This window comes from Jaculus jaculus, chromosome 13 (assembly GCF_020740685.1).
Source record: "Jaculus jaculus isolate mJacJac1 chromosome 13, mJacJac1.mat.Y.cur, whole genome shotgun sequence".
NCBI lineage: Eukaryota > Metazoa > Chordata > Mammalia > Rodentia > Dipodidae > Jaculus > Jaculus jaculus.
This window is the reverse complement of record NC_059114.1, coordinates 19,772,647-19,788,930: the sequence shown is the minus strand read 5'-3', so window position 1 is coordinate 19,788,930 and position 16,284 is coordinate 19,772,647. Positions and strand designations below refer to the sequence as shown.

The 16,284-nt window shown below is 41.8% G+C and overlaps 1 protein-coding gene across 3 annotated transcripts in view; it reads right to left on the bottom strand.

Annotated features, from left to right (window-relative positions):
- The window catches only part of Med13l (mediator complex subunit 13L), a 276,451-nt gene that overhangs the window by 114,135 nt on the left and 146,032 nt on the right, over nucleotides 1–16,284 (bottom strand). For all 3 annotated transcript variants that reach the window (XM_045133163.1, XM_045133164.1, XM_045133165.1), the window contains one exon: nucleotides 5,256–5,339. In XM_045133163.1, coding sequence (XP_044989098.1) covers nucleotides 5,256–5,339 — 84 coding nt within the window. The remainder of the gene's footprint in view (nucleotides 1–5,255; nucleotides 5,340–16,284) is intronic.

The window sequence follows — 16,284 nt, the reverse complement described above, 5'->3', positions numbered from 1 at the left end:
GCAGCCTATCTCTACAAGAAGCTGACTACAGGCACACTGTACTACACCAGCTACTCACAAACGGCAAACACACAAACAGGAGAACGTGACAGGAGAGGAAGGATGATGCGTTTGTGAAAGCTGCCTCAAGACAGATTCAGTCTCTCCCCCACACAAACACACTCACACATTTCACTCTCTTCTAGAAAGATGAGACAGCAACAGTAAAGCCCAAGTACCCCTTGGGCACACGGAAGCAAAAAAGAGAAACAAGTTTCAAGTGAAAAGCACACTGATATTGGAATTTCAAAGAGGAAAGTGTGGGGGGAGAAGGAGGGAATTAATATGGGATTATTTTTATAATCATGGAAAATGCTAATAAAAAATAAAAATAAAAAAAAAAATCAAAGTGAGCCGGGTGTGGTGGCGCACGCCTTTAATCCCAGCATTCGGGAGGCAGATGTAGGGGGATTCCTCTGAGTTCAAGGCCACCCTGAGACCACAGAGTGAATTCCAGGTCAGCCTGGGCTAGAGTGAGACCCTACCTCAAAAAAAAAAAAAAAAATCGCCTTGTACATCTGGGCTTACATGATCCTTTGGCTTTGCAGGCAAGTGCCTTAACCACTAAGCAATCTCCCCTGCCCTACATCTCCTAATTTCTAAGAAGCATACTTAAAAGCTTAAATTTTATAATAGCCATTAACCCTCTAAAATTTCTATATAAGCCAAATTATTAAAATGGACATTATATGCTCTCAAAATTGTCCCACTGACTCCATGTAATGTTGGCAATAGAATTACAATACCAATAAACATCACACTAAAAATTTCATACATACATGATACTGAGTGATTTATTTAGTACAATATCCCTTTCATAAACAAGGCAAACTCCGGTTCAGTAATTTTCAATTTTTAAATTTTTTCAAATATTTATTTATTTATATGAGGGAGGGAGGGAACCTGTGCAAGTGGATGCATCAGCCGAGACCTTTAGCACTGGAAGTGAACTCCAGACACATGCACCACCTTGTGCATCTCTGGCTTTATGTGGGTTCTGAGGAAAACAACTTAGGTCCTTTGGCTTTGCAGGCAAGTGCCCCAACCACTAATCCATGTCTCTAGCACTTTTTTGTATGTTTGATTTTATTTATTGAGAGAAAGAAGCTGATAAAGAATGGATACACCAGGGCCTCTAGAACTGCAAACAAATTCCAGATGCATTTGCTACCTTGTGAGGGGAATCAAACCTCGGTCCTTTGGCTTTGCAGGCAATCAGCTTAACCTCTAAGACATCTCTCCTGCTTATTTTGTTTTGTTTTTTTTTTTTTCTTTCTTTTAGGTAGGGCCTCAATCTAGCCCATGCTGATGTAGAATTTACTACATGATCTCAAAATGGCCTCTAATTCATGGAGATCCTCCTACCACTGCCTCCCAAATAACTGAGATTAAAGGCCTATGCCACCACATCTGGATCCTGGCTACACATTTTTAAACATGATTAATACACATTTTGAGAATAATTAACAATGAAGGACTACAACATGTTTCAGCAAAGACAATTGCTTGCAAAGCCTGCTGACTGGGTTCAATTACCTAGAACCCACAAAAAGCCAAATACACAAAATGGTTCAAGTTCATTTCCAGTAGAAAGATGTCATGGTATACCCATATGTTCTCTCTGTCATGAATAAATAATATTTTTGAAATATTTATTTATTTGAGAAAGAGAGAATAAATGGGTATGCCAGGGCCTCTAGCCACTACAAACGAACTCCAGACACATGTGCCACCTTTGCATCAGGTTTTATGTGGGTACTGGCAAATTGAACCTAGGTCCTTAGGATTCATAGCCAAGCTCCTTAACTGCGAAGCCATCTCTCCAGCCTCTAAATAGTAAATTGTTAAAAATAATTCAGGGCTGGAGAGATGGCTTCGCAGCTAATGTACTAGCCTGCAAAGTCTAAGGACACAGGTCTGATTCCCCAGTTTCCACGTGAGCCAGATGCACAAGGTGGTGCATGAGGCTGGAGTTGGTTTGCAGTGACTTAAGAGGCCCTGGAGCACCCATTCATTCTCTCAAGCTCTCTGAAAAATATATATATAAATATATGAAATATATATATTTAAAATGGTAGTTTATTTAAAAATTTCAAAACAAGCGTGAAGTACAGTGTTTAATAAAATAAAAAACCACATATTACTCAAATATTGGAATTATTGAGAAAATAGTCATTTCTTTAATTAGTTAAGTGAAGAATTCATGTGGAAGTCTCCCACCAAAAAGTGCTCCAGCCAACCAATTCTGTTGCAGCAGACAATGTAAGTCTAAGTGAACAGGAAGATGACAAGGCAAGTGAAGCTTATGTCCTAAGATATTCATTAGATTACACTTTTAGTAGTGACAAAGTAGTTTCTTCCAAGTCATTTCCTACGCCCTCCAAACAACGTGGAAAAACTAAAATCAGGAAGGGGTTACAGAAATGGCTTCACAGTAGGATTTCACTCTAGCCCGGGCTGACCTGGAATTCCCAGGGTAGCTTCAAACTCACAACAATGAAGCCAAGGACGCTCATCCAGTGATCCCGCCACAAACATTATGTAACCCACAAGTTAACAGTACCAAGACTAGGAAGAAAGGGACAATAAAGTGACTGGGAGAGGGGGGGCATCATAATTAAAATACATTATGTAATGTATAAAAATTATAGAAAAAGGTTTAGCTTTGGAGGTAAGTCAACAAAATATGTTGTCATTTTCTGCCAAATTATTAAAATGGACATAATATGCTCTCAAAGGTAACATGTATTCTGCCAGTTGAATATACTTGAGAACTGTGTCCAGAATGGATAAAGAAAAGTATTATTACCTAAGTAGACCAGAGTCAACTAAGTGAGAACCAAGAGATCTAGTGTCACTCAAATCTTTGAGGTTGATTGTGGTGGCGCACGCCTTTAATCCCAGCACTCAGGAGGCAGAAGTACAAGCACTGCTTTAAGTTCAAGGCCACCCTGTGACTACATAAGGAACTGCAGGTCAGCCTGGGCTAGAGCGACACCCTACCTTGAAAAACCAAAAAGTTTAAAAAAAAAAAAAAAGGTATTATACATCAATTGCAAGCTTTTAGAATTCACCTTTCGTATTTGCCTGTAAGAACAGAATCATTCTCATGCACAACCATGTTCACTACTACTTTTGTTAAAGCATTATACTTTCCAGAAACTATCGGAAGTGAATAACAAGTTCAATGAAAGTTGTCTATCTAAACAACTTTTTAAAAAAATCCAAACCAGGTGTGGTGGCACACATCTTTAATCCCAGCACCAGGGAGGCTGAATCTATGACATAGGGAATTCCAGGCCAGCCTGGGCTAGAGCAAGACCCTACCTTGGAAAAATAAAATAATAAAAATCTAAAGCACATTAAATGTTCAAAAAAGGGGGGAAAGGGGCTGAGGAGATAGCTCAGTTGTCAAAGATCAGTGTCAGAGTTCAATTCCCTAGCATCTATGCAAAGTCTAGTAAACTGGAGCATGCACCTGTGATCCTAGTGTGCCTGCATCGGTGTGAGGCAGAGGCAGCAGGAGACTCTGAAGCTTGCAGGACCAATTAGGCTGGCATTCTTTTGCAAAGGCAAGGGACAGCATTTATTACAGAAGGTGGACTGAGAACACAGAACCTCAAAGTTGTCCTCTTGCCTCCACACAGACACATGCCCATACATTCATACATATAAATACAGAAATAATAAAATTTAAAAGGACAGCAACAGTTCAAAGAAATTCATGTTGATTTGGCAAAGAATACTGTCAGTTCTCAATTTATTTCACATGAAAATCAAGTCTAACACTCTGTGAATAAAGGTTAGAGAGTAAAAGTCCCAACAAAGCCTGATGATGTTACTCTCACACTCAACACAGATCTCTTACACAAAGCCTCTGAGAACTCTAACCTGCAGCCAACAAGTAAGCCCTCCTCCAAGGAGAGAAAAAAAGAGAAAGACTGGCAGCCCTGATCTTCAAAAGAAGTACATTCTTTCAATCTAGGACACCTCACAAACCCGTGCTGCTGTACATTTTTGACAGCTTTTCACTCCAAGCTGACAGAATTACTTAGGATAAAGGACTACATTAAACCCACACATTGTCATACACAATGGCTAAAGACAAAGGCCCAGGATTATTTACAGAAATCATTTACAGTTTTGCTTTTGTGATCAAGGATATGTTAACCTACATTAAAGAGCACTAGTCAACATTATACAAATTTTCACTATTTGATTCCCTTTGACAATTTCTTCAAAGTTATGCAAATCACATTTGAGGAAGAAAGATTAGGAAAGGTAATAAAAACAACAGGATAAAATATATCAATTCTATACAATGTAGTGATGAGAACCTTACAATGAATATGCTAAAAATCATTTTATTTGAGAGAAAGAGATAAGGGGGAGAAGAGGCAGATAGAGAGAATGGGCACACCAGGGCCTCTACCCACTGCAGACCAACTCCAGCTGCATGCACCACTTTGTGCATCTGGCTCAAGTGGGTACTACGAATCAAACCTGGATCTCTAGACTTTATAGGCAACAGCCTTAACTACTGTCATCTCTTTAACCCTTTAAAAACATACACACACACATTTTTGGCTTTTTTTTTTTTTTCTTTTGAGGTAGGGTTTCACTCTAGCTCAGGCTGACCTGGATTTCACTATATAGTCTCAAGAGTAGCCTCGAATGAGTGCTGGGATTAAAGACATGCACCATCAAACCTGGCTTCCCAGCTAGCTCAATATTTGCTGTTGTTTTTGAGGTAGGGTCTCACTATAGCCCAGGCTGACTATCTTATCTATACTCATGCTGGCCTCAAACTCACAGTGATCTTCTTACCTCTATTGGTTAAGTTTTATTTATTTATTTATTTGAGAGAGTCAGAGAGACAAGGACAGACACAGAGGATACACACACCAGGGCCAACAGCCACTGCAAATGAACTCCAGACGCATGTGCCATCTTCTGTATCTGGCTTACGCAGGTCCTGGGGAATTGAACCTTTAGGTTTGCAGGCAAACACCTTAACTGCAAAGCCATCCCTCCAGCCCTTGGATAAAATTTTAATATTCAAACAAAAACAATGGAGTATTTAATAGCACAGTGATCCTGACATATGTTTGTGCATGCAAAACTACGAAAGTATTAAGAAATAAATAAATACCGATTTCCACTTACCTCAAAGATGGCAGTAGTCCAGAAAAATAAAGAAAAGCCAAGAAACTCACCTTTTGTTAACTGGCTTTTCATCCTTTTCATAGGGTCTGACAAACCATTTCCCAATTCTAACGAAGTTCTTATCCATTAGGCACCTACAATAAGCACATCAAAATGATTTTTTATAGATGCAGTAACAAAATTGCCATACCACTGAGATAATAATCCCAGACAAGATACACCAATGAAAATAAAGATACCACCAAACTGTTTTCTTACATGAAAAATAATGAAAAAACAAAACTCTAACTCATCACATATTTTTTAAAATTAATTTATGTACTTGAGAGACAGAGACGGGGTGGGGGGATGGGAATGCTAGGGCCTTGTGCCACTATAAACAAAGTCCAGACCCAGGCTGTCAGGCTCTGCAAGGAACCATGTTTGGCCACCAAACAATCTCTCCATTCCTAGTTAGTAGATTTTTATGTGTATGTGGGAGTGAGAGTGAAAGGGGGAAGGAATACAATGGAGAATGGAATTTCAAGGGGAAAGTGGGGGAAGGGAAGGAATTACCATGACAGATTATTTACAAACATGGAAGTTGTCAATAAAAAGAGTTTATTTATCTGTGAGGAAGGGAGAGGAGAGGACAAAGATGGGAGCATCATGGCCTCCTGCCACTGCAGGTCATCTCCAGATGTATCACTTTCTGCATTTGGCTGGGCCACCTCTCCAGTCCTAATTTTATATAAATGTATAGGTATATGCATCCATATCGGAAATGTAGAGGAAAATGTGCACTTTAAACTAGCGTACCACGACAATCTCTTAGCCTCCCTCCAAGAAACGATGCAGGTTTTGTAAGGAAAGCTACCAGAATGCGGAGGACTGCAGGCGGTTCTACACCAGGTTTTACTATGAAGCAACCACAGGGCAGTGCTTGCATTATTCAATACTAGGGCAGTTGTGCACTTGGCTTTGGCGCTGCTCCCCACATCGTCAAGGAGGGTGGAAACACGTCAAGCTATCTCCCAACTCATTGCAGCTTAAGTGGGTTAGTAATGGCAGTAGTCCTCTCCATAACATAACTCCCTTTGGCTAAGCAACTTGGAGCACAGTTACATAACATGTCACAGGTTAGTGTATTTACGTGTTTTTAATATTTTATTTCTTTATGAGAGAGAGAAAGAAGGAAAGGGAAGAAGGAAGACGACAATGATAATGAGAGTCAGCATGTCAGGGCCTTTAACCACTGCAGAACTCCAGGTGCAGGTTCTACTTGTACATCCAGCTTACACAGGTACTAGGGAATCAAACCTGGTCCCTAACTACTAAATCATCTCTCCAGCCAGGATTTGTATTTTGAAAGTGAACAATCTTCTGAGTTCCTAAGGTTATATACTAAAAAGCATACTTCTTAATGTCAAAGACTATAAAATAAGTCAGGCCAGTAAGTTAAAAAGGAGATATAAAGGGAAGAGAAAGGAAGGGGGGGTACTTAGTAGGTTGGTATTGTAGACTAGACTCACAGGGGTGAAAAGGCCCAAAATTAGGTCAGGGGAAGAGATTGAGTAAAGGAAAGGTGGAGGGAGGGCTAATCAAAATCTAAGAGGATGCAAATAAATCATATGGAATCCTCCGGTTTCAGATAATGAACACTCAGGAGCCATAGATCATTGTTAGAAAATTTTCAGTGCCAGGAATGGGATACTTCCAGTGAGTTGTTGGCCAGGGAGGTCCCTGATACCCCCAAAACATTATAGGCCATTGCCGAGGCACTTGATTTCCCACCAGGAATAGATGGTAAGACCCTATTACTGAAGACTCCACATACTCGGGCTGCAAAACCACTGCGAAATCCTGCTGGAACTGAGCTGATAACCTCCCCAATGTACACCAGCTGACAGAAAGCTGGAAGAAGCCATTCTACATGCAGTTCAATGGCAGAAAGAGATACCACCAGTGAAGATACTCAACAGTGGACACTGTAAGCCTTATATTTAGCCAGCCAGGCCAAATGAGCCAATGGGTGCAATAATGGCACATCTTTCATGGTGGAAACCAACTGCCCTCCAATTGGACTGGAGGCCCGCTTCATGGGGGGGAAATACACACCTGATACTGAAAACAGGGGTAGTCAGGAGCCCTAGGGGTGTAACATCTGCTGATGTCTGGAAAAATGTACATACTATGTTTACCAAACTGCCCAGTAAGCACTTATCGTAATATTTATACCCTTAAATTAATGATACTCTCACTTTGGGTAGAGAATCTTCTCTTTTCAGACGGCAGTGATCTTGGGATGACTCAGAAGGTATCATAGTGCTGGAAAGAAATGACTGGAGTACTGAGTAACATCTCTATCACACCTTCCAAGGCTCAGGGGAAAGTGGGGGAAGGCAGGGTATTACCATGGGACATTTTTTATAATCAAGGAAAATGTTAATAAGAATTGAGAGAAAAAATGTGGGGCTGGGGGCACAGTGGGCTGGAGGGATGGCTTAGCAGTTAGGGCATTTGCCTGCAAAGCCGAAGGACCCAGGTTCAATTCCCCAGGACCCACATTAGCCAGATGCACAAGGGGGCACATGCATCTGGAGTTTTGTTTGCAGTGGCTGGAGGTCCTGGTGTGACCATTCAGTCTCTTTCTCTCTCCCTCTTTCTCTGTCAAATAAATAAATAAAATATATATTTTTAAATTAGAATACAGGGCTGTACAAGCAGCTCAGTTGAAGCATTTACCTGCAAAATCTAAGGACCTGAGTTTGATTGCACAGTACCTACATAAAGCCAGATGCATAAGGTGATACAGGTGTGTGGAGTTTGCAGTGGCTGGAGGCCCACCCACTGGCACACCCACTCTACCTCTATTGGCCTCTTTCTCTCACACAGTCCTTCTCAAATAAAATTAGAATAGTACAGACTGCCAATCCAAGGAAAATACCAAAAGGTATACAAAAAAGTAAAACTGAAGAAGAAAAAAAGATGTCTTGAGGCTTTTTAGCCATAGGTTGTTACAGGAAAATCCCAGTGTCAGAAAAGGAAAACCTCCCAGTGAATGGTTGGTCAGGGAGACCCATTAAGCTCACAAAACAATACAGGCTATTGTCGGTGCTCTTGGTTCCCCTACCAGAACTAGGAACACAACATGCACTGAGAAATCAAGCCATTCCTGAGCTGGAAGCTTCTCTGCTGATGAGCAATTATAGTGCTGCAAAGTCATCAATGATCTTAATCAGCAGTAGCTCCAAAACTATAACTGGCCAGCCATGCAAGATAATCCCATTGGTACAATAGTGTCATATCTGTTAAGACAGTAACCAACTGGTTTGGTTGGACTTGAGGTCCACTCCATGGGAGGGAATTTATGCCTGGTATTGATAAAAATGTAGTCAGAAGCTTATGGTTTTAAAGGTCCTAAGGAGGAAGCTACTATTACCGTGTGACTAAATGTCTGCGCTCCGAGTGTCTGCCGACGCTCACAGAGCAGTGCTGCTCTAACTTTTGATCAGAAGCTTCTTTCCCATAGGGGAAACTCAACAAAATGACAAAAAGAAGTGACATTTAAACACTCAGCGTTAAATGAGAAGTCTCTATCAGACCCACCAAGGCTTAGGAACATTGTGGAACAGGGAGCCAGCACTAAGGTTTTTCAAAATCCAAAGCTTTGGAAAATAAACAGATAAAAAATCTGTGCATAGGGCTGGAGTGACGGATGGATTAGCAGTTAAGGTGCATGCCTGCAAAGCCAAAGGGCCCAGGTTCAATACCCCAGGACCCACATAAGGCAGGTGCACATGGTGCATGCATCTGGAGTTCTTTTGTGGCTGGATGCCCAGGCATGCACATTCATCTCTTTCTCTTGTAAATAAAATATCTTGAAAAAAATCTGTGCATAAAAGTCAATGTATCAAAGTGATTTCTAGATCTGTGTCCTTCTACAAAGTAAAACTCACAAATTCTGTGCATTGATTTCAACCGGGGGGGGGGGCGACACACCTTTATCCCTCTTACTTTTGTCATGTGAGGGAGACTCCTCGCTGGTCTTTCCCTCTCTTTGTTTCAAAGCTTTCACGTGTTTTTTCTTCTCTCCTGTTTCCCCCTCCCCTTAACATATTCTCTTCTAACTTAAAACCAAACCAATCTGGAACATGAGGGAGCAGCGTATTGCCAATATTACTCAGTGACAAAAGCAAAATGCAAAAGACTAATGGCATTGCTGAGAATCCAACTCCTGGAGTTCCCACTGATCATAATGTCAACAAAAGTTTATTACCACTAATATACAAAGTAGCTACGCAAACTACAGACCCTTCACAGTCTGAACTGCATCCAAAAATCAAAATGACTTACTTGATTTTTCAACTGCTCATCAGTTCAATAAGCAATTTTCTCCACAGAGTAAGAAAATACTAGAATGCAGAAGTGCACTGGAGGACGGAGTATTTTCACTTGATTCTTTAAGTACTAGAGGAGAGTTGACAGGGTTCCATACAGCGCTTTCAAGGTTAGACGGAATAGAAATTACTTTGCCATGGAATGAAATGATAGAGGAAGAGGTAGTGTCATCACTAGAGAAGACAGTACTACTATCAGATTGGTATCTGGGAACATGCTGATTCAAAAGTAAATCACAGTAGTGCTTGGCAATATTTGGGTGGCTATAAATCTATAGTTTAAAAAGAATTTCAAATGGGAAAGTGTGGGGGTGGGGAGGGAGGGAATTACCATGGGATATATTTTATAATCATGGAAAATGTTAATACAAATTTTAAAAAAATAAAATTTTAAAAATTTTAAAAAAAGAATTTTTTTAAAGCCTAATAAAAAGCTATGTGTTGGGGAGGGAGGGAATTACCATGGATCATTTTTTATAATCATGGAAAATGTTAATAAAAGTTTAAAAATTAAAAAAAAAGCTATGTGTTGGGAGCTATGAACCAAACCTCAACCATGTTAACAAAGACTGGAATATAGCAAGTTAAGTTTCTACCTCCTCGTCTAATATTCAACTACCAGAAACAAAGGAATCATACACTTGGGTAAATACTCCCCCATGGTGCCGGTAGCTGATGAAGAAACAAAGGCATTGCAGCTTAACCAGTAACTCTGTGATCTTTGGCCTGATTACATACCCTTCCCACTACCACCTATATAAACCTACAAGTAAAAATAAAATCTCGAGGCCTTGACAAACACCTAGCATGGTCTCCATCTTGTGTCTGTTTGCCTTCTCCCAATCAGGTTAACTTCCTCTCCGGTCCTTGTTCAACTCCCCGCTAGCTGGGGCACTATGGAAATGGCTCAGTGGTTAAGGGCACTTGCTTGCAAAGCCTAACATCCTTGGTTTAATTTCCCCAGTACACACATAAAGTCAGATGCACAGAGTAGCACATGAATCTGGATTTCACTTGCAGTGCCAAGAGACCCAGGTGCACCCATTCTCATATTCATTCATTCATTCTCACACTATCTCCCTACAGCTGGCAGCAAGCTGGAAAAAGCTATACTGCATGCAACCCTGTAGGAAAGAAAAATCATCAACAGTGATAAAGAGCAGCAGACATTCCAAGCCTAAAGATTGGCCAGCCAGGCCAAACGAGCCAACTGGTAGAACAATGCCAGGTCTGTTAGGGGGAAACCAACACCAGTAATTAGACTGGAGGCCTGCTCCACAGGAGGGAATACATGCCTGGTACTGAAATCCTAGGCAAAAGCCTATGGCAGGTGAGGCCATGATCTCTAAGGGGAGTTAACACCTGCTGTTGTCTGGCTAAATGCACATATTGTGCTCACCAAACTGCCCTGTAAGCACTTTTCTTAATGTTCATACCCACATATTTAAGATATTTTATTGTCATTTTTTTAACAGAGGGAGAGGAAGAAACAGAGAGAGGGAGGTAGGGGGAGAGAGAGAATGGGCACACCAGAGGCTCCAGCCACTGTAAACGAAATCCAAACACGTGTGCACACTTGTGCACCTGGCTAATGTGGATCCTGGGGAATCGAACCTGGGTCCTTTGGCTTTGCAGGCAAATGCCTTAACTGCTAAGCCATCACCTCCAGCCTCATACTCATATATTAATGCTACTCTCACTTTTGGTTAGAGAAGATTCTCTTTTCAGATGGCAGTGATCACTGGGAAGACCCAAAAGACACCACAGAGCTGAGAAGTGAAAAGGGAGTGTTTGGCACTGAAACGTATCTATCACACCTTCCAAGGCTCGGAGTCTGTTGCAGAAGAGGTGGGAAATAGAATGTAAGAACAATGGGCTGGAGAGATGGCTTAGCGGTTAAGTGCTTGCCTGTGAAGCCTAAGGACCCCGGTTCGAGGCTTGGTTCCCCAGGTCCCACGTTAGCCAGATGCACAAGGGGGCGCACGCGTCTGGAGCTCGTTTGCAGAGGCTGGAAGCCCTGGCGCGCCCATTCTCTCTCTCCCCCTCTATCTGTCTTTCTCTCTGTGTCTGTCGCTCTCAAATAAATAAAAATTAAAAAAAAAAAATAAATAAATAGAATGTACGAACAAAGGACACAAAGTGGCATGGATAACCATGACCTTGCAGTGCCTGGCACTACCTACACAAGACCCCCTCATAGGAAATGATGACGTCAAAATAACAAAGACTAAATCAGAAGGGGGAGGGGAATGATGGAAGGTGGATATTTAAAAGGGGAGGGAAGAGCAATATCATGGTTTACTGGAAGCTGTCAATAAACAGAGGGCGGGTGGATATACTCAGCTTTCATACAAAGCACACCAACCTGGGTTCAAATTCCTGAAACAAAGTGATGCATGCATGTGGAGTTTATTTGCAGCAACAAGAGACCTTGGTGTGCCCATACACACCCATGCTCACCTACACATACATTCTGGAAGATCAAAACACTGCATCCAATTATATGAGTTTTCTCAACACTGAAGCAGATCCCAGGTTAAGAATTCCCATAGCAAACACTGCCCTAACGGCCCTAACCCTAGAAACCCTTCATTTTCCCATTCTGACCTTCCTCCCCAACTTGAAATTCTAGCTGTCTTTCCGGTCGTAGATCAATTGAGATTCAATTACAGCAGTAAATTAGCACCTCCAACACTCGTGTGATGATTCACTTCCATGGCTCCATCATTCACTGGGAATATCCAAACAGTATTTAAACACCTATGATGCCATATACTTTATATACACTGCTAGATTATCAATAAAGATCTACACATCAATAAGTATCTACAAATGGATGCCACACATGTCACAGACTTTTTCTGTTCCTACTATAAAGCATTCTTGCTCACAGGCACTAATCACGTATTTTTTCCACTAATCACATTTGAATTTTCTTTTGTGATGTGTGCTCCTCATTGGGACACAATCACTGCATATTTCTTTTGTTCACAACACATCACTTCCACTTCAGACTAACATCACAAGACACTGAACAAGGAAGAAATCCCAGAGGTGGCCAGGTGTGGTGGGGCATGCTTTTGGTTCTAGCTCAACACTTGGGAGGCAGAGGTAGGAGGATCATCGTGAATTCAAGACCACCTTGAGAATTCATAGTGAATTTAGCCGGGCGTGGTGGGGCATGCCTTTAATCACAGCACACGGGAGGCAGAGATAAGAGGATCACCATGAGTTAGAGGACACCCGGAGACCACATAGTGAATTCCAGGTCAGCCTGGACCAGTGAGACCCTACCTCAGAAAAAAATAAAAACCAGAGCTGCTATAACATGTTTCAAAAGACTAGCACTAGGACCAAATGTTTTAATTATATCTGAAAAACGTAATTAAGCATATATCTAAAGAAAGATAGTTATAGTGCATGAGAGCTAAAATTTATGAATTTGCTTCACAACTAAACGTAATGGACACACTATATGTAGCAGAAACGATTTCAAAAACAACACCATGAACAGTGCTAAATATGCATCATTGGTAACTGTCCACGCAGCCATCTCAACAGCCAGTGGCATTTTCAACATCGCTAGTGAAGTAGCTCAGGATTATTTGGGTACACAACTATGTGGAGCCAGATGTACACAAAACACTTGCTTTTTGTTTGTCTTTTGATGTGAAGTCTCCCTCTAGCCCAGGCTGATCTAGAATTCACTGTGTAGTCTCAGGGTGGCCTGGAACTCATAGCAATTTTCCTACCTCTGCCCTCCTGAGTGCTGGGAATAAAAGCATGTGCAACGACATCCAGCAAAGAATGCACATTTCTCATTAAGTTTTAATATTAATTTTAACAGGTTCTTATTCTCAATCCCCTGGTCCCAGCTCCTGTTACCCTGGAGACCCACCTCAATGGGGTTATGGTATTCACTGTAGGGTCATGAAGGGCTCAAATCAGCCCCTGTGGAGTAGCAAAACATTAAAACACATACACACACTTACTTCAAACTTGCATGCCCCCCCCCCCTTTTTTAGCTCAAGATGCTCTCACTCTTGTTTGGAGAATTTGCATTCTTTTGCAGGTGGCAGAGAAAAGAGAAGAAAACCAAGATTCATCTATAAGACAAGAAGTGAGCTGACTGCTCACCATAAGATGTGCCCCCTCTACCACATCTGCAAGGCCCAGGAGAAAATTGCAGGGAAAATAAGACATGAACACTGCTCTTACTGCTACCCTGACAACCAGCCCCAGGCTGATGGTGACAGACACGGTGATCAATCAAAACAGAAATCCAGTGGCTATAGATGATTCAACACGAATTCAGACTGCCAACAGGCCAGCTATGGCTCAGGGAACACTGGAAGAGGAGGCAGGAAGATTTTAAGAACTTCAGAGTGGGTAGGAAGATCCTGAGGCACATCCCCTACTATCCTACAGGGACTGACTGAGAACCCATCTTTTAATCAACTATAAAGGCTTGTCTGTGCTGACCTCTGCTCTCTCTCTCTCTGTGTCTCCTGATCTCTGTTTGTACATGTGTAAGTGTGCCTTTCTCCTAGCTAGCCCACAGCAGAGTTTCTAGGCCTGGGTGGTTTTCTGCTTTAACTTCTGAGTCTACCACATAGGTGTATCCTCTAAACATGGGTAACCATATGGTGTAACTCTCCTTTACTATTCTTCCTTACATCTCTGTTTGCTCTGTTAACTTTCTTCCATTGTCAGGCTCAGGGTGGATGTTTTCCACACGTGTTTTTCTTCCACATCTCTCTATATGCTCCTAGGTCCTATCTTCCACATACTTGTGGCTCTACTCCAGCCTTTCCTAAGTCCGAATTTCCCCTAAGCAAACCCTCCAACTTGTGTTTTGAGTCTGTTTTTTATCTATTCTCTGTTAAAACAGAAGGACCCAAATTTGGGGTTCACAAAAACCTGCATCATTACCACATCACAGGGGTCAGTGTTTCATAAAAACACAGAAGGACTCCTGAAGAATAAAAGTGATATCCAGCTGCACACATATGGTACATCTCTTGAGTGTGTCTGCACATGCACGTATGGGCCCCTAAGCCGTAATGGCATGAATTACTAGCTACCATATACAGTCTGGTTCCAAAATTAGGAAGTCTCAATTTCTAATCCCAAAGCCATGCAGATTTGAGGTACAAGTGCCACAACAGCAGCCCAGCCTTTCCAGAGGAGACAACTGGACAGTCTGGAAGGAAGCCCTCTGAGGCTTCTTAGTCCTTCTGTGAGACAAACATTCAGCACATAAGGATGTCCGCAAAAAACTGAAAACCAGCCACAGTGTTCATCTACCCTACCTTTAGCCAAACTGCATCTGAGTGCCTTCATCTAGTTTATAAGCTGCTCTATTAAGGATTTTATCTACCCTCACACCAAACTCCCTCACCAGTGTCAACCCCCTTACCTAGCCACTGGAACCTCTATCAACAGCAAATGGAAGCTGGGCGTGGTGGCGCACACCTTTAATCCCAGCAGGAGGCACAGGTAGGAGGATAGCCACGAGTTCGAGGCCACCCTGAGACTACATAGTGAGTTCCAGGTCAGCCTGGGCCAGAGTGAGACCCTACCTCGAAACTCCCTCCCACCCAAAAAAAAGCACATGAAGGACTAGAGAGATGGCTTAGAGGTTAAGCGCTTGCCTATGAAACCTAAGGACCCCAATTTGAGGCTCAATTCCCCTGTGCCAGATGCACAACGGGGCGCAAGCAGTGGCCCATTCTCATTATCTATCTATCTATCTATCTATCTATCTATCTATCTATCTATCTGCCTTTGTCTGTCAATCTCAAATAACTAAATAAATAAAAATAAACAAAAAATTTTAAAAATGGAGCTGAGCGTGATGGCACATGCTTTTAATCCTAGCATTCAGGAGGCTGAGGTACAAGAATGGCTGTGAGTTCGAAGACACTCTGAGACGTCATAGTGAATTCCAGCTCAGTCTAGACTAAAGCAAGACCCTCCCTCCCTCCCTCCCTCCCTCTCTCTCTCACACACACATACACTGTGACATTCCCATTCCAGCCAAGTAACAGAACTCCCATTCACAATTAGATATATTCTCTTAGTCACTTGTGAAGATAATGTTTATAGGTTATCTCCCATTGAAGACCACATCTCCTAGTTTTTCATTTTCTTTCTTTTTTTTTTTAATTATTTTGTTAGGTAGGGTTTCACTGTAGCTCAAGCTGACCTGGAATTCACTGTGCAGTCTCAGGTTGGACTCAAACTCAAGGTGATCCTCCCACCTCTGCCTCCTCAGTGTTGGGATTAGAGATGTGTGCCACCATGCCTGGCATGCCTCCTAAATTTAAAACTTATTCTCCCACATTTCTAGGTTCCTCATTTCCTGGCCCTCTTGTCACATGACACCCAATGGCTCATAGTGCTGTAATGTTCTAGTATCATCTCTTCCAGTAAAGGTAAAGTGCCTTAAGACATGGCACACCAGTGAATTCCTGTAGGACTGTGAACTCTTGGACAATACAGAATGGCCACAATCACCATGTCAAGATATAAAGTTCAAAATTGATGAATATACTATTATCATTCCTACAATCCCAATTTTCTCCATATTTTTTTCACATATTTTCCAAGTAAAATATCCTAAATCCAACCACTGTCTAACTTGAGAACAGTGAACTACCAGGTAGAGCCACTACAGTTCACAGATGAAAGTCTCTCT